Source organism: Takifugu flavidus, chromosome 3 (genome assembly GCF_003711565.1).
Source record: "Takifugu flavidus isolate HTHZ2018 chromosome 3, ASM371156v2, whole genome shotgun sequence".
In the NCBI taxonomy this organism is placed as follows: Eukaryota; Metazoa; Chordata; class Actinopteri; order Tetraodontiformes; family Tetraodontidae; genus Takifugu; species Takifugu flavidus.
In genome coordinates, this window is record NC_079522.1 from 16,632,422 (window position 1) to 16,658,841 (window position 26,420).

At 42.6% G+C, this 26,420-nt stretch overlaps 1 protein-coding gene across 3 annotated transcripts in view; it reads left to right on the top strand.

The window, feature by feature from the left end:
* Positions 1 to 26,420, top strand: part of pard3ba (par-3 family cell polarity regulator beta a) — a 120,047-nt gene that overhangs the window by 60,516 nt on the left and 33,111 nt on the right. For 2 of the 3 annotated variants that reach the window (XM_057027355.1, XM_057027357.1), the window contains exons 17-21: positions 1,513 to 1,557; positions 7,486 to 7,701; positions 9,897 to 10,098; positions 24,106 to 24,213; positions 24,365 to 24,655. In XM_057027355.1, the coding sequence (XP_056883335.1) occupies positions 1,513 to 1,557; positions 7,486 to 7,701; positions 9,897 to 10,098; positions 24,106 to 24,213; positions 24,365 to 24,655 (862 nt within the window). The remainder of the gene's footprint in view (positions 1 to 1,512; positions 1,558 to 7,485; positions 7,702 to 9,896; positions 10,099 to 24,105; positions 24,214 to 24,364; positions 24,656 to 26,420) is intronic. The other variant, XM_057027356.1, reaches the window with a different exon arrangement.

Consider the following 26,420-nt stretch of genomic DNA (forward strand, 5'->3'; position numbering starts at 1 on the left):
TCTGAATGTGTCCCAAAGCAGTTTAGCAGAGAATAGGCAACCGGCCCGTTGCTCCTGTACAGTTTGTACATGAAACTGATCACATTACACAAACTCACTTTAATACAGTTTTTACATTAACACATTTCCTCCAAAAAACATCTTAATTTAAAGTAAAAAAGTCAATAAATGTTGTCAGTCATCCAGGTTGAAGAGAATTCTTGGAAATCCAACTGGCCGTCCTTTAGTCTTTTTAAAGATGTTTCACCTCTTATCCTAGAGGCGGCTTCAGTGCTAAATTAGCTTGTGGGAATCCCAGAGATATTAACGGTCCGGGTTTACTGACTGTTATTAGTGCTGGTTGCTGGTAATTTCAGTTATTAAAGGCTGTGGATCATCCCGGTCTGTGAACGACTGTACAACTTTGGTAGGGAGGGATCCCAGGACAGCACTGTAGGAGCCCAAACCGGTGTCATAAACCGCCGCCTCTGCTCACTGATTGTTTTTTACAGTTTAACAAAGATGGATTCTTGTGTTTTCAATCACGCAGTTCCATCTTTTGTCCACATTTTTTCCAATTATTCATCTTCCAAACATTAGCAATCCTTGTTTGAAGACACCGTTATCACAGCTGGACTAATAAGGTCTACTGATACTGTGTAGCAGTGGCATCATAAATAAAAACAAATGCTATGTCACCTGACCATGCGCATGCTCCTGACTTTACCCATAAAGTCCTATTTTTTGATACTTTACAATGCAGAGCCTATTATTTCCTCTTTGCAACCAACCGCCAGAGGGCAAATGAGATGCTTTGGCTTCATAATGTGTGTTTTCCTTCTTTATATGGAAGCTGCATTAGTTAGGAAGCCCATGGAAATGCCAAACTCAATAAATATATATATATATATATATTATATCTTATCTATTTATTTATTAATTATTTTATTACCTGCATTTTCTTTCTACGACTTTCTCATCGTCATCATCATTATGCCGCTGGTCCTGAACCTCTTTCCTGACACTATACCACCCCACATCTGTCACCTCCCTTCTCTTTCTCCTCTCCTTTCATCACATTTTTCCTTCTACCCCGTGCCCTCAGCATTCTGCTGTGCTATCATTTCCCCTGCCCTGCACCAATCAGTCCAGCAGTAAAATTGGCCTCATAAAAAATTAAAAGGATTATTTAAGAGAAATGGCTGCATAATGAAAACCTATTATTGTATGCGGCGGTGTGCCGCCCGTGGCTGCTGCTGCCGGCCTGCAGCAATCCTGTTTAGTTAGATTGGGTGACAATGAGTATAGTGCGTTTTCTCCCATTGTCTCCACTCTATCTGGTGTCATTTTCTCTTATAACCACAATATCCCGGTTTCTTCAGGCTTTTCTTTTTCATTTCCTCCTGCAGTCTGCCTCATTTTGTCTCTTTGTCTGTCTTCATATACACTGCACACAATTTTCCCCCAGGGTCAAGACTTTTCCATATTTAGAGTTTATTTACTTTGTGACAAACTGTGTTTTCTTTGTTCCAGTGGCAGATGAAAGCAACATGGACTCACTGGTCAGACGAAAGAATGGTGAGTTGATATAATCTTAAAACACAGTGAGTGAGATAGAAAACTCCCTTTTTGAAATTCCACCAATCTGCTCCAGTCTTTGTCCATTCACATCTTTATTTCCCATTCTTTTTGGCCCATGACGCTCCCCCAGCTGACAGAGTTGAGTTGTGAGGCACTTAGCGTCTGAGCTCTTGCTGCTTTATAGCTGTTCGGGTCAGGGCTAGCACAGTGCTCAATCCTCACCCAGCTGACAGCCCGCATTGCACAACAATGGCTTTCCTCTGCCCCCAGTTCTGCCTGGTTCTATTTCACAGCAAGTCTGGGTCCAAATGGAAGGAGGAGTATGAAGTTCTGACTGGTTGGTTTGAACTGCAGTGCATCTTGTTTGCTCTTTAGAATTGTCGTGTTTTATTTCTCGAGGTATACCAGGACAAAGACTCCTTCAGACACATACTGTATATGTCAAACAATGACAGAGTAACTCCAAAGGAATACATCTGGAACAATCCTGGTGTAATGAACAACAGAACCTAATTCAAGTTGCCACCATGGAAGCATATGATTTGATGATGTCCCCAAAGAATGCCACTCAGTAACCAAAAATGGTAATTAAAATCTAAGCCGCCCCAGATCTCATGGAACTACTAGTTTGAAAAATTAACACTAAGGCTCAAATAACTATTTAAATCTATTCCTGCCAAGCCGACACGATGCATCCGTTATAGGCAGTCTTTTCTGCATGTATGGATGCTTCTCATATCATACTCATTGTCTAACTAGGAGGTATAACCAAAAAAAAATCAAATCAATGCTTATTTCCTGAACTTTTCAGGTATATCCACAAGTAAGAAAGGACTCCTTTCAAAGTGCTTACGCCCATGTTTACTGAAAGCCATTAAACTCATTCTTATTTCACATTTGTGGACTATGCTGATGTAACTGCAATCCCTCAAACAGTGATTAAGCTGCACGTGTGAATTTTCATCTCTCTTTTATCTCACATGTTAGTGCTGCTTCTGGAACTCCATGTGCAAAATATAGCACAGGAAATGTTCACTTTTCATAAGCATCACTCCTAAACTAATCCACAACCATTATTTGTTATTGAGGTTTGAATGAGAAAAGAGATAAAAGCGCTCAGCAATGGAACATGGTCCATTTCTAAAGAGAGTGACAGTGAGCCCATCTCCTCTTTTCAGTCTTCTGGAAGAGATGAATTATTGTGCTCCAGAAGCAGAACAGCAAGCATTCCGCATTAAAGAATAATATGACAGTTTAAGTATTCAGCAGTCAACTATAATGAGGCTAATGGCTCGTGCACACTAGGCTGCACGATGGGCAGAATATAGGCTCAGTCTGTGCTGACAAAGCAGAGTTTTCCCTGTGTCACTGCGGGTTGTGTTGCCAGCATAAATATAAAGCAGATGGCTGCAGAGTTTGTGGTGCATTGGTGAGCTGCAAACGTGGAGGTGCGCTGAGTTTGTGTATGACAAAAAGGCTCGCGTGAGAAATTAATCATAGCCTTCATTTCACTCCTGATGCTAGGAGGTAGGCCTCTGACACACACACATTTACACGTGCACGCACACGCACATGGACACAGCAAGCTCTTAAATCGACCTGCGGCAGCCAACTGAGCCTGTTGCCAGTGGAATACAAATGTCCCTAACACCTTTGCTGCCCTGAAACCCCCGATACTCGGCTTTCCCACAAGTACTTTGTCCTGAGCCCACCCCTTTTCCCCTTGATATATATAGCCAACACTTCCCTTTGTTCATTCGCCACGATTTTCCTGGAATTTGTGATCAGTATCCCCTACAGTCTGCGGTTTAAAGAAAGCCATCCTTTTTCCCCACTGTGGCATCCCTTTCGTCTCATTCACCGATGTTGTGGCTAATGCATATCGACAGGCCTTTTGTGTGTTTTCCATATTTGCTGACGCAGTGTGATTGCCTGGCTTCCTGCAGCATATGCAGCCTCCCTCCTTAAATGGACTCGGTGTTTCTTTATGGGCTTTGACATATTTCATTAGGCGGATGGTCTAAAGAGGCCTGCCTGGCTTCTTTAATCTGGCTAAAACCCTTTTTCTGTCCAGCTAGTGCCACTGTGAGGAGCACTGTGCTCCGCCTGCTCTCCCTCTTTTGGCTCCTGCGTTTTCCTTCTCTCTCATACACCCATCTTAGGAGTTTCCATCTTCAACAGTGCTTTTACTATTCCCCATCTTATTTCATTCATCTGCGATTCTATTCTTGTTCTTACTTGCTCCTTTTCCCATCACTGATTATGCCGTTTCTGGCTTGTCACCAAGCTCATCCTCATTTTAAGTATTCCCTCAATCCTAAATCCTCCTTTCTACATCCATTTGTCTTAATGATCACATTTTATTCACTCTCTTCCTCAGGTTTGATTCCGCTCTTTCGCTCCTTACCTGCTTTATCACAGTATGTAGTAGAACTTTTATTAAAAAAAAACACTCGCAATAATTTGCGTAGTAATTATCCGTTGAAGCACATGTCAAGCAGGCATTGACCATCTTTGCGTAATATGTTCCATTTGACATGTCAATTTCAGTTAAAAGTCATCATTAAGTCACGTTAAATAGCCTTGCAGACTCTAAGAACCTTGATACAGCGTCATTTGCGGTACATTTTTGCCCTTTGCCTGTCAAATGTTAAAAGCTACGATTAGGGGGAGTTGAACCTGTAGATTGATACGTCTTTTCCTGAAGTCACTGCAGGTCTCCTGTGGCCACGCTGACATATGGCAGCGTCAAGCATTCTGATACCTGCATTACAGTTAGATGGATGATCCTCACAAAGGCAGAATTATGCAGGTGTGATTGAGTGTAGCACTCTGCACTCTTTTAACTGCCAAGTGTTTGGCGTGCGACCCACTCCACACTCCAACCCTCATCCATACCGTGCCAGCACCCCCCTGTGCTGCTGTAATCCAGCAGAGGTAAGCAGTAATTATGAAATGGCCTTTAAAGTCCCCTTCAGTTAGTAGAGCCATTCATCTAGTCAGGGACTAAATACATAGCGTCCATACGTCTCCCTTCTCTCATACATCCAAACAGCTTAACCCAATTACTGCCAGAGTCGCGCCTCCACCCAGCGATAGCCTCTGCCTCTGATGCAGCTAAGTGCAGCATTCTCAGTGATTGGACATGTCTGGAATAGAAGTGGATGTTCCATAACATGAATTGAATATGCTTTTACTGGGCCTCGCCGGTTTGAAATGTTTTAAATAATGCATTGTTTGTGTATACATCATTTTGAGATTGACCTAAAAGACCATCGCAACATGATTTCCAATCTTAAATATTAGATTTCCACTTTATTAAACACGGAACACTTTAGCAACTTTGTGCGTGCACTTTTAACGACATGAAACCATTTATCCAGAGGTTGTGGACCAGTTTATCTCTGCTATAATATAAAGACCTACCAGGCTTCTACTAAACAGGTTTTTACTGTAAACACAGAAAGAGGATTGAATCCAATAACCTTTAGGCAGAATGGTGACAGGAGGCTCACATTTATAGGTTGTAAGTGTGCCTCTTTTTTTTTTTTTTACTGCTGTCCACAAAATGACTCTGCTGTTTATTGTCTGGTACTGAGATTGGATACTGGATAAAAGCTTGTACATATATATATCTTTTATATATGTATTCATGTCCCTCTATACTATGTAGGTGTGTGTATTAAAAGAGCTACAGCTCTTTTAATCCATGGCCAGTGCAAAAGGGACACTTTCTTGTAACCGTGGCAACCTTTCAACTCATCTCCTCCAAAGCTGCTGGCTGTGGAATACAATGCAGTGCTAAAACCTGCTGAAAGCACAGTGTTCAGTTTAAGTTAGAATAAAATAAATGCAAAAGTAATTTAAAAAAGTAATTAAAATAAAAATCCCAAGTTAAATCGACTATATCTATATCTTTTTACTGTATAGAAAGTTTATGTTTTCATGTCCAAAATGAAGCAGTTGAGAAGGCATTAACTGAAGATAATGTTATTGCCACAGCTCAGATGCAGCAGCATTACAGCTGTGAAGGGCATCTGACACCTTCCCCAGCCCGTTTGGCCGTTTGTCAAATATGTGCACCAGCTTGAATCAGTGGCAATCAGGCAGACATGATGTGAACACGTCCGCCAGAGCATCTGCTGGCACACTGGGCAGCGATATGTGATAAACGCCGATTTCACCCTCCATTGAATTGAGTTAGCGATGTTAGCCACCACTTCTCTGCCCATCCATCCTATTAAAACCTCATTATTCATTTACCTCCAGCGTCAACCACCTGACATGCTTGGAATGAACCCTCCACACATTTCAGACAAACTCAATGCTAATATTTCCTTAAATATATCACAAGTCAAGGACACATTCCCTTTTACAGGCAGCATTTTTACTTTTTGCTTGGATAAATTCACACAATTTTCATTATGCATACATGTCTGCAGACATTCTGTGTAGTGCAGCAGTTGTGCTCCTAGTTTAATTCTATCAAGCTATGAGCTGGACAGCTGTAATTACATTTGTGACACAAATCCTGCCTCTCCAATTGAGCATTTTATTCCTGAGCTCTCCCCCTCTCTATTTATAACCCCTTATTTCCCATAAATCCCTCTTTCTCCCAGAAAGTCAATTTAAGACTAAAAAGGCAGCCCCACTTAACTTCCTTTTCACATTTTGCTGCTATTGCTGCTTCGGTTTCACTTCCACTTTTTCACTGCTTCACTTTGAAGTCTCTGGAATAGTGGGGGGGGGGGGACCCAAGCAAATTAAGCAGCAAATGATGTAGCAGAGAAAATTCCTCCCCACAGGAAAGTTTTAGAACCAATCCTCACCTGTTTACCTCTTCGCTGCTAGTCAAAATCCTATTGTGATACGTATTTTGGTGGAGACCTGGGTAGACGTTTCTCCGCTGAAGTGTCCTTTTCCACCTCCCAATTATTCCTGCAACTCCCCCAGCATCTCCGCTGCTGAATAAGCTGAAGCCTCACTTTCCTCTTCCTCTCTCCTTTCTTACATTTGGAGGTGTTCATATGTGAATGCAGCATGGCAACAGTAAATGTGTTAATGAACGTTATTACAGTTTTATTTTTGTATTTATTTCTTTAACTGAAATAACATATTTACCTCCAAAATCACGGACCGACTAGTAAGAACTCACATGAGCTCATGGCAAAATCTATATCCTGCAGAGTCCACATGTTAATACACAAAAATATCTATTGTGTTTCATTATTATAAAAGCTTAGTTCTTCAGGACAGATAGACATACATTTCCATTTAAATATAGTAAAATGCCAAGCCAACAACTATTATCTTTTACTTTTAAAGTAGAATGTTATGTTAGAGGGTAGATTCTAAATATTAAATTAATCTGAGCTGTGTCATTAAAAAATTCTTATCAATCTGTCCTCAGAGACCGCTTGCTCAAGGTGAGACAGTTTAAATTATGTAACCCTTAGGTGTCATACAGATTGTTACATTTAAATACTATTAATTAGGTCCAGAAAAAGCAGAACATAGTCACTTGAATGTCGGGTCTGAGACAAAGGGATAAAGTATGAAGTCAAACTCTTTAAAACTGCTCCATCCTCGTCTCCTGCAGATCTTTTATGAAGACATCTGTTCAATTTCAGGGAGCATTAGGGCTCCAAATTTGGATGAAGATGTCATTTCAATACAAAAACATTCCCATCAGTTGAATGTATTGTAAGCAGTGGGGCAAATGTCTCTATTAGCTGAAGCTTGAGTGAATTTAACACTTAAAATCATCCTGCCACATAATATTTATGACAGTATTGGTTTTCAGAGCGACTCTCCCTCCTCCCTTCACATGCCAAAGCCTTATTTATTTTCTCTGCTCTCCCTCTCTCCCTGTGTTGAGCATGCAGCCACCTCATCCCTCACCGTCTTCTTTCCATTGTGTTTCAGAACCTTCTGCTGATGGAGTTCTGGGCCCAACCTTGGGCCTGTGGAAGTCCAGCTCTCTGGAGAGCCTCCAGACGGCGGTGTCGGAGGCCAAGCAGAGCCACATCCAAGCCCAAGTGCCTTTTCACCGTCCACGACCACATGTGGTCAGAGGAAGGGGATGCAACCAGAGCTTCCGGATTGCTATCGACAAGTCCTATGATGGACCTTCTGAAGATGGTAAGAGGGGTCCAAATATGTGCATAAGACGCTAGCTAAAGAACTGTAAACACGCTGCAGTTCATTTTAATGACTGCGTCTTTTTTTAACCATCCCTGCGGCTATGATATAAGAGTTTTTTCCCCTCAAATTGGTATTCATTTTAAATTAGGTCCTGCACTGCCAATGCACATCCCTTAGGCTTTGTAACACACTGGCACTTAAGACGAGCCGGAGGCCTGCCAAGGGACAATGCTTAGCCTAAGTACCTTAATGAAATGCTGCATCATTTTAGTCAGTCAGCAATTTGGGAAGAGCAGGTCTATTTCATTCCTTCAGCGCTTTAAACACTGGATGTTCCATCTTGCACATGTGCAGATTGAGTAATTATACCAACAAAGTCTCCTAGGTGACCTCTAGGTGGTTGACCCCTGGGTGGGTGACCCGGAAACATGTATATCTACCCTAACCCTAGTCAGCTCGTAACCTGGTGCTGGTGCTCTCATCCACCTGAAGCAGCACCTTGCTGGAAAGAACATAGACAGACATCAGAGAAACGTAGGGTGACTTTGCTTGATCGGCCACATGTTAGTAAATGAGCACTTTCCAGCTGTGGGCGCCGTGGCGCTTAGGCTACATGAACCATGGAATTTGTAGAAGTGGCCCTTCTGCTTAATCTTCAACCAGCGTCCACAGTAAGTTACGGGGAGAAGCAGAAGATGCTGTCCAAGGCGTACAAAATCCCAACCTTCAGTGGGATCAAGATAACTATGAACAAATGTCCCGTGTAGTCTCTGACTCTGAAGCAGGAGGTTACCACCCTCATGGAGAAAGAAGGCATCAAAATAATGACACCTCAAGCACAATTCAGGGTGTGTTAATTGGCGTATTTCAGATTGTCCCAAAAAAAGATTGTGGTTATTCGCCCATTCTGGACCTCAGTGGATTAGACAAGTTCCTCAAATATCTCCCCTACCACATGCAACACGTAGCAGATCATACCATAGCATGTAGAGACTGCTCAATATCAGTGCCTATTTTAATGGCCCAGTAATGCAACTTCACAGGTGGGACCTCTGTTTTGCCTTTCATGGCCCTTCTGCACTGGCCCAATATAGGTGTGAGGGGCCGTCAGGGACTTTATTCAGAAATAACACTCACACACATGTGAAATGTGCTCTTAATGCTCTTGAACTGCTTCCACACAAACAACTGAAACACTCTCGCACATTTTAGTGAAATAGCATTTCAGTAGTGTAAGCAAGCGTTTTACTTGCATCTCAGTTAAAACTGGTTTTCTGCCACTTTCACAGCATTTGTTTTTACAATCAAAATACAACCTCCTCAAAGAGAATATGTGAAAGTGAAATGTCAGAGCAGTATAAAAGTGCCCCAGTTCACGGCATGATTCACGTTAGCCACGCTACACACAACGTACCACAAGGATCAGGCTCAGCAACCGACCATCTCACCCCTGAGCCGGGACACGCTGAACAGTCACATTGTGTCGCTCCCCCTCCGGACAACTGCAGCTCTAGGCTGGAGAGAATATGCATCTCCTTATCTAGGGCAACGTCCCGGCTCACACTGGAAACGGTCAGTTGCTGCAAATGTTCTCATTTGACTAAGTCCTGATGGTCTTCGCTGATGCCGGTGTAGTTTGAAGTAGGCTGTTCAACTGAAATGACCATTGTGAACAACATTTTTCTTTTTACTTTAACTTTACTGAATAACAACACTTACAATGCTATAACAATCATGAGCTCAAATTTATCAAATACAGAATAAGTGCATAATAATGAGATTCACAATCATTAATTAAAGATGTAGTCTATCTAATAAAAATAAAATAAGGTTATTAGAAAAAGCATCACTGCCTTTACTGTTAAAATACCCAGATTTATTGAAATTTTAGTGTCTCAAATGCCACAACCAATGTGGCTGAAATAGCATTTCAATAGTGTGTGAGAGGATTTCCCTAGTATAGGTTTGAGCACTTCTGTATGTACGACAGTGTTTCTGGAAGTGTGTATGAGGTTTTCCACTTGTATGGGTTTCAGTTGTTTGCGTGACAGTGTATGTAAGATCATTCTGTATAAGGTCCCCGACGGTCCCTCATAGTTCAGCACGCATGCATATTAAGTTTAAATGAATAATAATGTATTCCATCTACTGTGTCCATTGTCATCTTCCATCTCTCTGTTCACTCTCCCCAGATGACGACTTCTCGGAGCACAGCTCCGGTCATGAAACACCTGTCAGCAGCTCCTCTCGCCAGGACCTGGATGCAGAAGAAGGAAAGAAGAAAAAAACCAAAGGGAAGAAGAAAGAGAAGAAGAGCAAAGGAAAGAAGAAAACTGATGAGGCTGTAGAGGACACTGAGAAGAAGACCAAGAAGAAAGGATTCACCCTCTTAAGGTAAGCGCTGTCCCGTCGTTCCTAAACTGAATCTGCCTGACAGACATTAGCTTCTGTCAACATTTGGTTACATTTGGGGGAGTTTTCTGACGATTTCAAATGTATTTCTTTTTCTCAAGTGGAAGAAAAATGTTAAAAGTAGATAAAGAACTCCACTCCCGGGCCCCAAGGCCTTCTGGAGCATCATTGAAACTACAATTACTATGCTCAACTCGAGCTCATTTTAAGTGGAGGTTCACTGGTGATGTATCTCTTCATCTGTGCACAGCTCAGATCACTGCGGGTCAGGTTTGCCCATCAGGATTTAGATAACACAAAACAACAGATAAAACTAAATCTGCACAATTCTGGTTTTGAGAGGAAATCAAAGCAAAACAGGTCCATCCTGCCCTATTTTCCTCTGTTTAGGTTTCAACAAATTACCCACCGAACAGATCCGGATTATAGGCCACAGGATTATTGGACCTTCCCTGTAATGGAGGGTATCTATTATCTTTCAAAGAGAGTAAACTCCCATTGACACTGTACCAACCTTAACTGCTTGTCACCCCTTTATCAACATGTCCCCATGGTGAATCCAGCGGTCCAATCCTCCAACAGCAAGCCTTATCTATTGGCTGCGACACAGTGTGGTCAGTGTATCACTGCACTTCCAACACTTGAGATTCAATTAGACTGTGGCAAGAGATAGCGCGGCTGAGCACTAGCCTACAGATGGCAGATAAGAAAGCAATCGGCTGCAGTGTTGTGGCCAGTAATGGAAGAGATGTGGACAGGGTTAGACCAGCAGTGGTGCGAAGGGCAAGTTGAAGGACACCGGACGACCGCCTTTACTCAACTTACAGTAAAAGGTGTGTTAGAAGGGATGGAATGGCGATTTTATCCACTTTACAGAGACTTCTGTACTGCACATGCAGTATACAGTAAGTCCTAAATTAAATTCAAGACCTCATGTTGTCAGGATTAGAAAGATGTGTTTTAAACGGCACAATAGGACACAAGGTTTCTGCACAAATATCATTTTAGTTTACGAGTTGTGCACAACGGTTTCCAAATGCTTGCATAAAAGTTTCCACGTGGCTTTGGTGTCACACAGAGATGGACTGAATGACTCATAACTGTTTGATGATCCAGTTCAAACATTGACTAAACCTAAAACTGGCATATTTTCATGTCATTGAATGTGTTTTTTAATGTATTTGTGGCACTTGCGGCATTAGTCTTGGCAGCTAACGCACACCATTCTGGTGACATAAGATGAAGGGCGACCCATTCTGTCATGACTAAATGCTCACACCGTCAAATCACTTTGCCTTTGCAAACCTTTTGAAAAGGCAACTCCAGTCAGAGACACTCAAAAGATCATCACACATTTTATCTAGACAGAGAGACAAAGAGCGCTTTTCCAACTACAAGAGGAAAGGGCTTCGTAAAAAGCCTCCTGATTGTTACAGCGCACACTAGCCTTCCTCCCTCTGGCCTTTATCTGGCTGCCTTGATTGTTATTGAACTTGAAATATGACTTAATTAGCTGGAGTATTGCATGGCTCAATCTAATTGCAGCTCTCAAATGCTATTTTACTTCAGTGGCAGCATTAGGAAAAGGGCAAATTATAAACATGTGACCTCAATTCACCTCTGCCGAGGAAGTGCCTACAATAGCAGCTTAGCACAGCTGATGTTTGAAGCCTCCTCCCAACGGCCTAAAATGTGTAAACTAGACTAATATTTGCGATCAACCCATTTCTTAGGGCCTTGCAGTTTGCTATAGAACGTTCAAATTTTTCATTTTAGCAAGCAGGAGACATCAGAGATATTTTTTAATTCCAATCGTGTCACCCAGTTCAAGACATCAGTGGATTTATGGTGCAAGCTTTGTGAAAGGTTGTTCTTAGATGCAATATGAAGAAGATACCGCTTTCTGATGATTTTGTCACTTCATCCCGTTTTCTAAATAACCAAAGACAAAGGTTACCTTCCTTTGGATGTTCCGTGCTAAAGATTGAAAGCTTTGCCTCATCTGAATTCAGAGGACAGCGCTGGGCTCTTTGCTTGGATCGCAGCCTTCGGGGTAAAGTCGGTGACAACCTGCCCCAAAGACCAACACCACAGCTCTGCCAGCTCTATGATTTCCTGCCACATGTTCCTGTGGAATAAAGAGAGTGATCATAGGTTTCAGATGCTGTTGGCACTTTATATTTAAGAAATGCTGTTGATTCAGTCATTGAACACTGTTCAGGATGGAATCTAACACACCTGAAACAGTTGACACCTTTCTCCAGGTTTTCCACTCGTCTCACCTGCTGCTGGATCTTACCATCATTTCTAGCAGCTTTACAAATAGTAGGACTTCTTCGTTAGCTCATAGTTTGGCTACTTTTTGTCAACATAATTCACATCTTGGTTTAATGTAGTGACTTATTCTGGAGGCCAGGGCTTGAAGGGTGCACCTTGTGGCTAATATCCTCTTAGTGTCGCTCTCAGGTGACATTTAACACACTACTGTGTGTATTTTTATGTCATTGATTCCCCAGATGTGGGTCAGCAAGTGCAATGACCCCAACTGATGTCTGTCACATGCCGTCATCCGTCCTCGGCGTCCCGTCAGTCAGGATTAATGGGTTGTCGTTGCTATCCGGAAGTATCCCACAGTGACAGAGCGCCAGAAACCCCTCCGCCAGTTTAAGGGACATGAAAGCTGTGGATTTTGATCCACTGTTTACAAATCCGCGTACAGCATGAGATATCCTCTCCCCCACTTTTCCGTTTCCAGCGCAGAAGAAATCCGACAGGGAAGCAAGCCAATTAGCATCGTCCGTTCCGCTTTTATCCTATCGCGGAGCAGCAGGATGCGCCGGGTTGAAAGGTAGTCACTGGTGGGCTGTCCTCTGCAGAACTGAAGCCTTGTTGTCAAACTGGAAGGGCCTGCTGCAAGATGATTTCTGATGGATTACCGCCGTTATTGTGCTCCCTGCCTCCTCATTCCCTTTCCTTTAGCCTTTGCTCCCTCCCTTTTCCATTTCATGAGCCATCACTTCATTCCTGGTGATATGGATTGCACCAATTTTTTTGACGTCCTACTGCTGTGTCATCCTTCAACCTCCCCGTTTCTTAAATCAGCTTTTTTAGCCTAACTAGACAACCGCAGACAAAGGAAATCCCCCCAGTCCCGTTGATGTGCGCCTGATTGTCAACCACTACGACACATACACATTAACGACAATGCAAAAGGAATTAAAATAAATCAAGGAGGGCTAGGTGTAGACAACTGTTTGAGCGTTCCTCGGCTGTCACAGCTGCTGGCAGGCATACCAAACCCCCCCTGACGTGTTTGTGTGGGTGCCTGAGCTGTGACTTTAAGCTGCGATGGTAAATTTGGAGGTGTGCTACCTAATCCCACCATTGGTTAATGCAAAGCAGTAGGAATTCTTTGATCCACCATCTCATCTGGCATTTAAGGGCTAATAACCGCACCAATATGGAGCTCCTTCTTAAATAGAATATTTAATAATCTTGGCATTTCCTTCTGTGATGGATGCACAGGGCCATATATTTTGCACACAAGGCACTGCTACCACTCGTGAATAAATGCCCTTCTGCTAAATCTTTATTCTTGTCTACGCCATGGTAAATAAAATACGCAAACCACAAGTGCCTGTTTTTGGAGCGCACACACACGGCTCACTGTTCAAGGCTTCTTTAAACGTCAACTCCCAGGGAGTTTATGGCCTTGCAGATATCCACACACCATGTTAAACCTGTTCTGGAATGTACACCGTGTTGGCTTGATTAAAGTGGATGCCACAATCATGCAAATTGCACGTTAATATTATCTTTTATCATCTTTTACTCAAAGCATTGTATTCAGATTTATTCAGATCGGCACCTGCGAGTGTTCTTTGCGTGTCTGATGTCGTTGTCTCTTAACTGTGGTTTCCTTTAGTGTTAAATGCTGTTTCCAAGCAACCCTTTCTGTAACCCTGGAAATGCAGCACATTACAGTGTTTAAAATGGTAAATAACCAGACACAGAAGATCAGCAGCCTCACATTTTTAGTAATTTACTGCGATTTTGACACTTTTTTTAGTGTAAGGCCACAATAAGGAAGGCCTGCCAGATTTTCCCCCCCATCAACAGAAATGAGCTTTTTCACTATCCCAGGCCCAATTGTAATTTGTAACTTTTCCGCGAGGGCAAACAGACACAGGCGCTATCGCCATCGGCAGCTGTCGGAAAACAAATTAACTTTTTCCGCCTCCATTTCTATCCTCGACACCCGGCACGACGGGCAGCTTCTGACTAAAAGGATGCACACTTTTATTGGCGTTGATGTGAGCTGTCAGTCAAATATCAGAAGGATGCAGAATTGACATTGGAGATGATGAGGCAATCCTCATGCATATATATATCAGCTGATAAAGGGGCAGTCAGACGCTGGCTTTTTTCCTCTATATATTGCTGATGCCGTCCCCTTGAAATTCCTCCTCTCTTTTCACATGAAAGGCTTTTATATTTCTTGTCTTTCATGGCGCGGCTACACCTGCCTCATTTCCTCTCCTTCAGCTGAGCTCTCTCGTTTACAGGCGCTCAGCCGGGGAGCGGTTGAGGAGGAATGCCGACTCCTCGGCAGACTTACCACGACCTGGCTCCACCGAAGCAGCTGATGAATTAATTGCTTTATTCATAGACTTAAACAGTTTGTTTACCCGGGAAGTCTTAAGTTTCACTTTTCAGATAGTATTTGGCTTTACTCTGTTCACTTCAACTTGACATCCTCGGCTGTGTGGAGAGGAATTTAAGACATTTTGCTCTCTGAAAGCTTGAATTTTGAGTCGGTTACATTTGTGATGCTGCTTCTGTAGCTTAAACTTCCACTTTGTATCCAATAATGTAAAATTAGCCAAAAAAAATCTTTTTTTTTAAAAAATGAATACTATACTGTATGTGTCTTGTTTAATTCAGTCAGGCTTTTAGCTCAGAATTTGCAATATTAGGCCACACATTTTGTTTTAACTTGAGTTTATCCAACTTATTAGCTAAGATACTAGATGAGGATGAAATGAAATATTTGAAAAATGACCACAAAGATTGGCGGATGATTTTAAAATCTCAGTAACGTGTTAATACATGATAAATCCCCCCTTGTTTTGAGAAAGTAGTCTTTAGCTTTTCATCTTGCCAGTTAATGTCTGACTCATCTGACTCTAGAACCCGATACCCTCATTTGTCCAATGAGCTATTGCCCGTTGGATCATTTTCAAGTGCAGCTGTGAGCTGGGACTTTCATTTGCGTTGATCAGTTTCATAATCCATCAGTTCCTATTGAGTTATGACATTTGAATGGACCTGAAGGGACAGAAGGTCTGACGTGCAGACGCGCCCGTGTCCACAGACGGCTGAGTGGCCTTTGGGTAGTCGACTGCCCATCATTCACTGGCCAATTAAAGGGATTCATGTGGCCACAGGAAACAGTCGCGACCAATTAGCATTTGATCTTCCATATTCATGCGCACAGTTGCACTTAAATCACCAGGCGCCAGGAAGTGATTACTTCTCCAAATGTGCTTATGTTCATCTTCATGCCTTGAGTGATGGATGGACTTCCTCCATCATTTAATGTCATACACATGGAAGATCACACCCGTGTCGGTTCTTCACCCCCTCACACATCTCCAACTAAAATGCAAAGAGGGTGACCTCTGCTTGCCAGACAGAGAAGGTTAATTGTTTCTAGTTGGAGGATGCAGAGGATGCCTGAAGAGCCAAGAGTCTAACCTTTCTCCGTGTGCCAGTGGCCCTCATCCGGAGCAAAGTTGACCTAGCTGTTTTGTTAGCCTCCAGCAGGGGAAAAGTTCAGAAATAACGGATAAGAAAAAAAAAGCAAGATCTGCAGTTTTCTGCTCTCATTGCAGTGAGGAGTATCAAAACATCCCTTTTATTCACATGCATCAAATTACCTCTAATCTCATTGGATCCAAATTATCCAACATGAATTAAAATGCATGTATGCACATTAATTCCTCACTTATTAATATGCACTCGGTGTTAATGGGAAGAAAACACAAAATGCTAATCAAACGTGAATTTTGAGCAGCTTTTTAGCAGTGCCTCTCTAAATCTTCCTTTCATCTGCCAACTTTTTTATATTCATGCCCCTCTGAGATTGGTGTTTCCACCCAAAAACAAACAAAAGACTACTTTGGAAAATTCTAAATTCACCATTCAAAATCAGATACTGGAGAAGGGGAAGTTGTTGGAGGAGGTTTGGGGATTTTGAAAGACAAGACAGAAGAAGATTTGTTCAACTAAACAACAAAATATGCTCTATTTTTCTTAATATGAATCTATATTAGTGGACATTTTGACCTATTGGAGGTGTTAAACATTTCGTATATCTGCTGGGTGGGTTCAGATTATCCACAAACAAATTTTAGGTGAACATGCTTAAGTTTCTCCCCTTTCTCTTTACTCTTTTTCTCCTCCGTTCTTATTGTTTTTCCTCATTAGTTGTGTTATTTCTTCAATCCCGTGGCTATTTCCCGCTCCCACCTTGTACTCCTGACACCTCAGATCTGCTTTCATCACTGTGTCTGTTGTCTGTCTGAAGCCTCCTGACTCCGGGGAGCATCCAAGCCTTGATTAAGAAAACCTCCTCATATCTGCTGTCTGCCCTCCTGAGAACAGCCTGCTGTGTATTCAAAACTGCAAGTCTCAATCTTGTTTCCTTCAGTTGGTACACTTTCACCAGCCACTTTATTAGGTACACCAGTTCAAATACTTTTAAACATAGCTGATCAGCCAATCGCTCATGGCATTAGGCCTGTAGACATGGTCAAGGCATCTTGCTGAAGTTTAAACTGAGCATCAGAATGAGGAAAAAGAAGACATAGTTGTTGGTGCCAGACAGGTTGGTCTGAGTATTCCAGGAACTGCTGATTTCCACGCCAACCTCTCTACGGGTTACAGAGAATGGTCCCGAAAACAGAAAATATCCAGTGATGAAAATCTCTTGGTGTGAGAGGTCAGAGGAGAATGGCCAGACTGGTTTGAGATGATGGAAAGGCAGCCGTAATTCAAATTGAACAGGAAAATGCAGCTACAATTGGCACAGACTCACCAAACTGGACAATAGAAGACTGTAAAAATATTACCTGGTCTGTGAATTCCTCTAACATTCAGATGAATTTGGCATAAACAAGCTGCCAGCATGGATCCATCCTGCCTTGTATCAACGGTTCAGGCTGCTGCTGGTATAAAGGTGTGGGGGAGACTTTCTCGGCCCACTTTGGGCCCCTTAGTACCAACCGAGCATGGTCTAAGCTCTGCAGCCTACCTGAGTATTGATGCTGACCACTTCCATCCCTTTATGACCCCAGTGGACCATCTGCTGATGGCTGCTTCCATCAGGATGGTGCACCATGTCACTAAGCGCAGACCACCTCAAACTGGTTTCCGGAACATGACAATGAGTTCATTTAACCCCAAAAAGGCCTGCACAATCATCAGATCTGAATCCAATAGAGCACCTTTGAGATGTGGTGGAACGGAGATTCCCATCATAGATGTGCAGCAGCTGCGTGATGCTACCATGACAATATGAACCAACACCTGACTAGAAGTATGTCATGAAGAATTAAGGCTTACTAAAATAACAATACAGCGACCGGTGAGTGGATTAGCTTCAGTTAGAGAGGAAATAATTTTTATTTTTATTTTTTTTTAAACTGACATTTTGCCTGATAAATATTTACATCTATTGATTGCTCACAGCAAATAGTGTCTGCTTCAGTGTGTTTGAAACGGCTCATCTGTCACGTTATCTGAATGGGGCTTTCACGTTGGCAATGTTGACTCTATTTCTCTTTTTAGTGTGAAATTGACTTAATCTCTTTAAAATTAGATATCAAAGTTTGAAGGCGTAAATCCTCCCCTCGCATCTCCCTCCCTACATTATTAATGCTGTCTAAGCGAAGCTCTTTTAACTTCACATTAGCACTGGGTGGAACTTCTCCGTAGCTCCGCTTTTATCTCTCTCCTCATTCCTCGGCTCTTCACTGCTAATATCTTCCGTTAAAAGCGACTTTTTGAGCAGGAGGAGAGGAAGTCCGATAAATAGATGTAATTATGCCCAGTGGGGGAAAACTCAAAGCTTGTTAGCTATTTTCATCATTGAACAAAGGTGGGTCTTTCTGCAAAGATTTAGAATACATCAGTAGCACTTGCACAGAATTGCTAACTTTACGTTCCATTTCCAGCTTCTTATTTGTGCCTGATGACATAATTATTTGAATAAATGTAGTCACTCATTTTCTGGACGCCTGATCCTCAGGCACCAGTGCATTTGGTTATTATCTGTGCTGGAGGGTGCAGTATTTCCAGGTAGTCTCACAGTAAAGTATGCCTTGACTATCAGAACAGAAGCAGGAGTCTCCTTGTTGCATGTTTAAATTCCTCTGCCTTGTTTTCTCTCTTGCCCTCCTTCTGTCGTCTCCTTCTCTCGCTTTCCTGCGATGCTCCACTGGGATATGCCCACTTCTCTCTAAATACATCCAACACAGTCTAATTACTGCAATAACATTTGCTGGGCTGATTAACTGTTCACTGGGATCATCCTCCAATATTCCTGCTTCCTCAGCCACACATTTACAAGAGTTTTCATTCTGTCTTCCATCCTTCTTTCTTGATTTTCTCCAATATATTCTTTTACCTCTCTTCATTCTTTCCCCACCTTTCACATTCTACCGTTCTCTTTCTCCTATTTAGATATTTTGAGTGTCATTTTAATTATTTTACAATCAAGGGTGGAAATAAATTGGCACACATTCACTCATCAAACTGTTTAACCACTTTTGTTTCAGCATTGGTTTTATAACTGATTGTTACTCTTAAGGGGCTTATTGGCTTAAGGTTTAATCTTTCTCAATTGTATGCTTTTCAATTTATACATACCGTCCTCCAGAGGCCTTCAGCTGTTTTAAAATCTCAGCTAGCATGATAATAAAGCTGGCCTAAAATAGATTCTTCACTTGCTATCTGTGGATATATTAGGTCTTTTAAATGTTTTCAGATTAGAAATCATGCGTGATGCACTTGGTTAGCATGTGATGTGGGACTGTTTGTCTCATTTTCCCGTCTCTGGCCGTCTCCTCCCCTCTCTGGAGGGCTAATTGCACAGGTCAGGTCAATGACATCAGCACACTGGCTAGCTGTGATCCCACACCGAGGCTCATTAGGCCATTGTTAACTGAGCTCATGCACGTTGCCCTCCCACTTTGCAATAATGAGACTGACAGTAGCTGTAGTAATTACAGTCAGTCCATTTTGCACTTTGCTCCGCTTCCTTTGCATTCGGTCTCCATAATGACTGTCTGCCTTTGTGTGGCCAGGGCAGGGTATTGATTTTTGCCAATTGCAGTCGCGATGCACCGATACATCGGCCAAACATCGGCATTGGCCAGTATTGTTGGCTGGCCTACAATCAGCCTATCGTTAATTACATAGAATCCGTCATTAGTACCTGAGTTTTCGTTTTCTTGCAGTCGGGCATTCAGACTGAAGTTTGCATCATCTGCAGATCAGATCTGAATTATCGCGCAAATTTTCACTTGTAGTGTTCTTTGCATAAGCAATATGTTCTTGTGTGTGCTGTTTGCTAACCAAACACTTTCTAATTAAATTGAAAGTAATTGCCTGTACATATAACCCCCCCCATCACTTGTTTGGATCGAAATTCAGGAAGTTGCAAAGCGAACCAGATGAGTCTGCTGAAGCATAAATGACGGACCCATCTGTGTAGGAAACCTGTTCACATTGCACAATTAGAATCTTTCAGACAGCAGCAGCAACCCACATAGATGTTGTACACACCTCTAGTGTGGATGGGGGCGGTCAAAAGGTGGTGGTGCGCCTGTGTTTTCAGAGGGAGAGAATGTCATTTACTTTAATATTTTTATATATTTATTTTTTTACATAAAGGGTGTTTTAGTAGGGCTATTCATTTTTACTTTCAAACACATCTTCTTTTAATTACCAGAGCAAACTGCAACGATTCCCAGGATTCATAACGAACTCAACAGTCACTCTCTTCCATAACCAGGCCCCAAAAAGGTGGCGCCCGTGCAATGGCAGGAATGTCAGGCTAATAATCACAAAGACACACCAATAATGGTTCCCAGTAGCTCCTTCCTGTGACAGTAGTGGGGGGGCATGTTAAATGGCCTCCAGTGCAACCCAAGCCCCCACTAGGATCTAATGAGAGTTTGATGGAGTGGTTGTGTGGGTAGATAATGTTAAGTTAATGAGATGTCCTATTCCATGAGAGTGTTTGCAGTTCCCAACAGAGATGCAGTGTGTGTGTTACCTGTGCTGATGTATACAGCTGTCTCATCCAGAGTTTGAGAGCAATATATCATTTCCACTTACTGCGTGTGTCTGACTGACTTTGTTCACGAGGTGTTTTATGTGTTAACTCGTTCCACCCATTCACAAACCTGTGCCATTTATTTATTTATTTTTATCCTGCAGCCTTTAGTGGGAAATTACCTGTCATTTTAGTTTCTGAGAGCAAAAACTGCTCTAAGAATCACTCCACCAGACAAGGAACAGAAAGGAGAGAGACAAAAGCGTAGGATGCCATTAAAATCCAGTTGGCTCAACACAAAGGGGAAAAGATGTTAAATTTGGTCTTGAAGAAAGAAGAAAAGGGTGGGGGGCTCCAACTACCTCCCTTATGGCAGGTACATGTCTCTAATTGGGATTCCCTTTTTTCCATCCCTTCTCAGGCAATGAGAAAATGAGGCCTTCCTAATTAATGCGGTTATAATGATGGGTCCAACTGTGGACCTTTGCCCCTTCAGACTGTTTATGAACGTGCCTGGTGTGTGTGTGGGTGTGAAGGTGGGGCGCCCAGACCGCTCCGTCACATGGATGGGGGATTTGGGTTACTCATATCTTCTTGCGTACATTAATGCTCTGCCTATTGATGCATGCGAGGGTGAGTTGTGTTTGAATTCCTTCAAGATAACATCCTATATGGTTGTCATGATTGCTATTCTGCACAGCGTGGAAGCACTTAGGAAGTCTAATTGACTCAAGATGAAGAATAAAATGTACATGATAGCAGCTTCCATGTTTTTTTAGGGCAAAGAAGTTAGACTAAAGGATATAGCCAAGGTTTTAACCTTGATTCCAGTCCAATGGAGCATATATGGGACTAATCAGAACAATGGACGGAACTCAGACCCACTCAACAATAGCCAGATGATCCCACTTCTGCATAGAGGATATACTCAGAGGTTCCTTTTCATGTCTGTTTTAGTGGCCCAGGGGACATATCAGACTGGAATAAAATGGGAATATTGAAATGTTTAATAAAAGTATTTTTGTTTTTAGAACTTACTGTATGTTGAACTATGGATAGCTGGAGAACTCCTTTATTAAACTGTTCCACGCTGTAGCAACAAAGGACACTAGCTGCAGATGAGGGGCAGAGCATGCCGCCTTTTAAATGAAAGAATATGACTTAATTATCAAGCAAGAGGGTTAAATTAGGAGGGAAACTTCACTCATGTCCTAATTTGTAACCCCAGCCAGCTCAGTTTGCTCCTGGCTAATCCACCTTCGGTGCACGTATTTCACTGTACTGTAAAGAAATGGGCAGATTTGAAATGAACACTGAAATATATCATTTGAGGTTCTGTTTTAATATAGATCTGTTAAATCCAGAGTTTTGACTTCATAAACTTAGCTTAGCAGAAGCATCTCTACATTTTCATTGTGTATATTAAATATGTTGTTCCATAAAGAGGTAAAACTCGTAGCTTAACATCTCTGTGCAGTAGACTGTGGGTTTTAGAACAGACAACTCAGTCAAGCAGAGTTCCCATAAACTGTAAAAATCATGGCAATGAAAGCATCTCCACTTCCAGGTCTAGTTCATCCAACTCGTATTGTTCTGTAACAGAACAAAAGCATGGCGGCTGCTGACTTTATAGCTTCCTGAGCTTAGAACTGAAATCTACTGGATCCCTGTCTGTGGCAACCTTCACGCACGACTTTACGCTGATGAAGTTTGTGATGCTGTTCCTATGTGCAAAGCTGATGAGGAACACAGTTGGCATTCATAAGATTCAAGTTGTTCCTTCAACTTTTAGACTGTTTTAGTGGCTCGAAAACAAGATTATACGAAAGTACCTGCATAAAAAGATCATTTATCAGTCAGTGGCTCCATCACAGCAGGACAATTAAACCACCTTCACTGCTGTTAACAACACGCACAGGTGTAAAAGAAGTTGAGAGTTAAAGGAGTTATTTCTGCAGGATGGTTCCAGATTCCTTCCTGTCCTGGTTGCACCGCGTGCTGCTGACCAGAGCAGCAGGTTACCATTCAGGCCACGTGCCTCCCCTGTAGCAGTAATGAGAAGTGCCTCGCTGTTAATGAGATAAACACAGACATTAAATCTGCTCAGCAGGAACTCCAAGGGAAGAAGAGATCACAAAGAAAAAGAGAAGTGGGTGAGACAGGGGGGGAGAGTGGGGTGAGTTTGAGGGGGAGAGGCCTGGATAATTAAAGCTTCATGGCAGCAAAAGGGGGGATGATGCGTTTAGTCTGGAGACTAATGACAATCCTCGTTTCATGATAAAGCTGATGAGGAAAAAGAAACAATTCAGTTTTATTGGCTGAAATGTTGAAATATTTATGGTCCATATGCTGTACGATGGTCGCCCCTTTATCACGTAGGCCAGGGGTGGGCTGGAGTTGAAATTCAGCATGGAGACACCACAGAAGCAAGAGGAACAGTAACTCTAGCCCAAATACTTATTAAAGATAACATATTAAACCTAACAGACACAGATTAGTCACAGTGTTAAAGTGCATATACTACATATGAAGAATATGAGGCATGACAAAGATTAGCAATCGATTATTCCCATTGGACAGAAAACCAGGAGTGCATAGGTTGATTTTTAGGGACAGAAAATCAACATATTTTTCAATACAGTTGTATGCAAAGACCTATTTATTGTCGACCCAGTCCTGCGTGCTGCAGCGGCATCTTTTTGGTGGTTCCTGCTCCACTTTCCTCCTCCTTCTCCTCCTTTTCGTCCATCTCCTCCTACTTCTTTTGTCCCTCCTCATCGGTCTTTTCCTCCACACTTCTATGACTGGCATGATCCTCTCGCTCTTACCCAGCCCCACTACTGACCCTGGCCTTGTCAGGTAAGATGGATGTTGTAGCACCTTTTCAAAGTTTTTGAATACTATTGAAAAGAATACTATTTACTTTCATGTATTTCTCTTGAGCTCTTGAAAATAGCTATACACTATACACCACTGGCCTTACTGAGTCTAGTGTAGACCTTAGCCCCCACTCACCCCGTCCGGCATTGTAATTGATTGGAAGTTCTTGCTATGCTGCGCTGGAGTTCAAGCCGACAACCAAGTTTGCTAATTTACTCTGTTCCTCTTTCTTTCTTTAAAAAGGAAAACAAGAGACCGACTAAGCATCTGCACCAATTACATTTCAATATAAATACGGATCATTTCTAATTGGGAGGGGCCGCTCGTATCCCTCCCCCCTTAATATGCTAAATATTAGATGAGCCCTGTCTAATGTTCCACTCTGCCACCTGCGGCTGCGAGGACAAGCCGCTGCAGTCGAGCGTGGCTATGTTTAATAGGGTGAAAAAGCGCTCTGACGGTTCGGCCCGAAACAGACCTGCCGCTCAGGAAACCGTCCAAATCTTTTTCTGGCCACCCTCCCTTGATGCAGGCTGCCATATATAAGCAGATAGCACAGCGGTATTGGTACATGGTGAGCGTTCATCAGCCGGCTTTGCAACTGAAGGTTAACGTGCCCTATCAAATCAGATAAACCTCACCTGTGGCGAGTAATTCTGTTTGGCAGCAGGCAGCGTTACCTACCTGGTGTTTAAACATCATGAAGATTTTCACTCCACGGTGTCCTTGGTGTCATTTAAAACCAGTCTCATCCTTTTTCTATCCAGGTTCGGGAAGAAAAAAGAGGACAAGAGCAAAGCTTCTAAAAACAAACTGGAGGCTTTGAGTGAAGAGGAGCTGGAAAAGATCCCCAACACCAGTGACAGGTACCAGAAGTGGGTAGAAAAAAGCTTAATCCTAAAGAGTGGTCCAGTCCAAAAAGAGCCAGAACCTTCTCAGAATAACTTCAGAACATGATTGACAGATTACGCAACACCGGGCTAATCAAAGCCTTTCCTCAATGCGCACTCTTCCTCTGTCTCACAGCTATGGTGCACGGTACACAGAGGTCCGCTCCGGCCACCTCACCCCCGACCCCGCCTCCCTCCCCGACTTTGAAGACGATGACAGCGACCCTAACTACGCCCGCATCAACACCTTCCGCCAGCCGCCGCCGCCTCAGACCTTCGTCATCCGCACGCCCTCGCCCGGAGGCCCGGCAGCGGGGTCCATCCCGCCTCAGGCTTCCTTGGAGGAGCTGGATGGTCTTTACGCAAAGGTGAACAAGCCCAGACCCCCACCTGCTCACCAGATCCAGCCTCAAACGCAGACAGACAGGTAAGGACAGGTTGATGATTTCTCTCCCCTTAATGAATGCTTGTCATACATAAACTCTGCTCTGTTCGCTTAGGTGTGTACCCACAAGGTCACAGACCACCGCTTGACCAGCAGCTATTTACACACATTTGCATTCATGGCCTGGCAAGCTGGAAAATGAATAGAGCATGAGTGTGTGCTTAAAAACCCAAACAAGCACACACACACACACACAACCCTCTCCAACCTGGCACACATCATCTTGCTATGAATCATTTCTGTACTTAATCTCTTTAGTTTGTTGTCATCAGGGTGCTAATGTGAATAAAATGGTGTTCAGTTCTGCTGTGGATAAAGGCTTAAGCTTCATGAATTTCTCCAGAGCTCTGTTGGAAGGAGAACTTTAGCTTCATAAGCCTGATGTTTCATAGATTTTACACCCTCTGTCCTCCCGCTGAAACAATCTCAACATGTTTTCTGAGTGTCCACAACACATACAAGAAAACACCAGGCAGACATGCAGGCTGACTACTGACTTTATTGAATTCAGACTTGTAAGTTACTGGGAAGCAGCAGTATTACATGCAGAGACAATATAACAGATGAAATAAAAAAGAACAACAACCTCCTCGCCACCACGGTCTCGAAAGTCCCCAGCCTGCGAGCAAGTAGAGAGCGAGCCTTTCCTGATGATTTGATCGTCTGGTAGTGACGCTGCCTCTGATACTGCTGCCCCACAACAACAACAACAGACTGCTAAAACATCTCTAGCGTCTTGGTTTATACGCCGAAGGTTGTCGCCTTCCTCGGGAAGATCCTAAATCGTAACCATATCACGGTCAATTTCCATTTTCTTTGCTGTGGAAAAGGCTCATTTTCAGAAGACAGTCGCTAACAAATAATATTTTTATACCAATAAATGGAAATCTACTATTGTATCAAAAGTAAAGATCCTTTCCTCTTCATATAAGCGATGTCTGACATGTAACATGCATTATTTTGCACGTTGTCTGATCTACAAATGTGCAAAGAAATATTCGTTAAACTTACATTATTGTCTGGCAGAGCGTCCTTGAATTTGAGTAAAGTTAGCATAAATGGTAAACTGGGAGCTAATGGTTGACTCCTGCAGAAGATGGAGTGCATTCCTTCCATATTACTTAGTTTTGCAGCTGGTTTTGTGTGTAAAAAGAAAAAATAGGGAAGATCTACTGGGGATTCAAATGCAAATGTGTCATTTCCCATAGAAAATAATACAGAGCACATTAAAACTCCCCTTCAACTTAAACTGGCTGACAGAAATTACTATTGACTTGCAAATCAAAAACTAAGCCCCAGACACCTAAACTCATCCAGAGAGAGCCAGAATACAGAGCGAGGAGTTGGACAGGGAGGGAAGTCAGATGGAAACGGTAAGATGTGACAGACGGGGGGAATGAGAGAGGAAAAAGCAAATGAGTATGGAGACAGTAGGAAGTAAAATGGAACACAAGAAAATAGTGTTGGTCTGAATAAACTAAGGAGAGAGAAGAAAAGTCAGCAGCACAGAAGCAGACAAGAGAGGAGGGGGGATAATTAGCCACAGTCTAGCAGCCTGACAGATCTGTTGGACCACTTTAGCACTCATACACTTGAGCTGGCCACTTCATTACCAGCCTGTTTTCTTCTTTTTCCTCAATTTCTGACTCTCTTCCTCTGTGCTGTGTCCATCTTCCTCTCCTGGCTTGGACATAATCTGTATAAGATGATATTTAGCATTAGCATGATGGATGAGCACTCTTTGGCT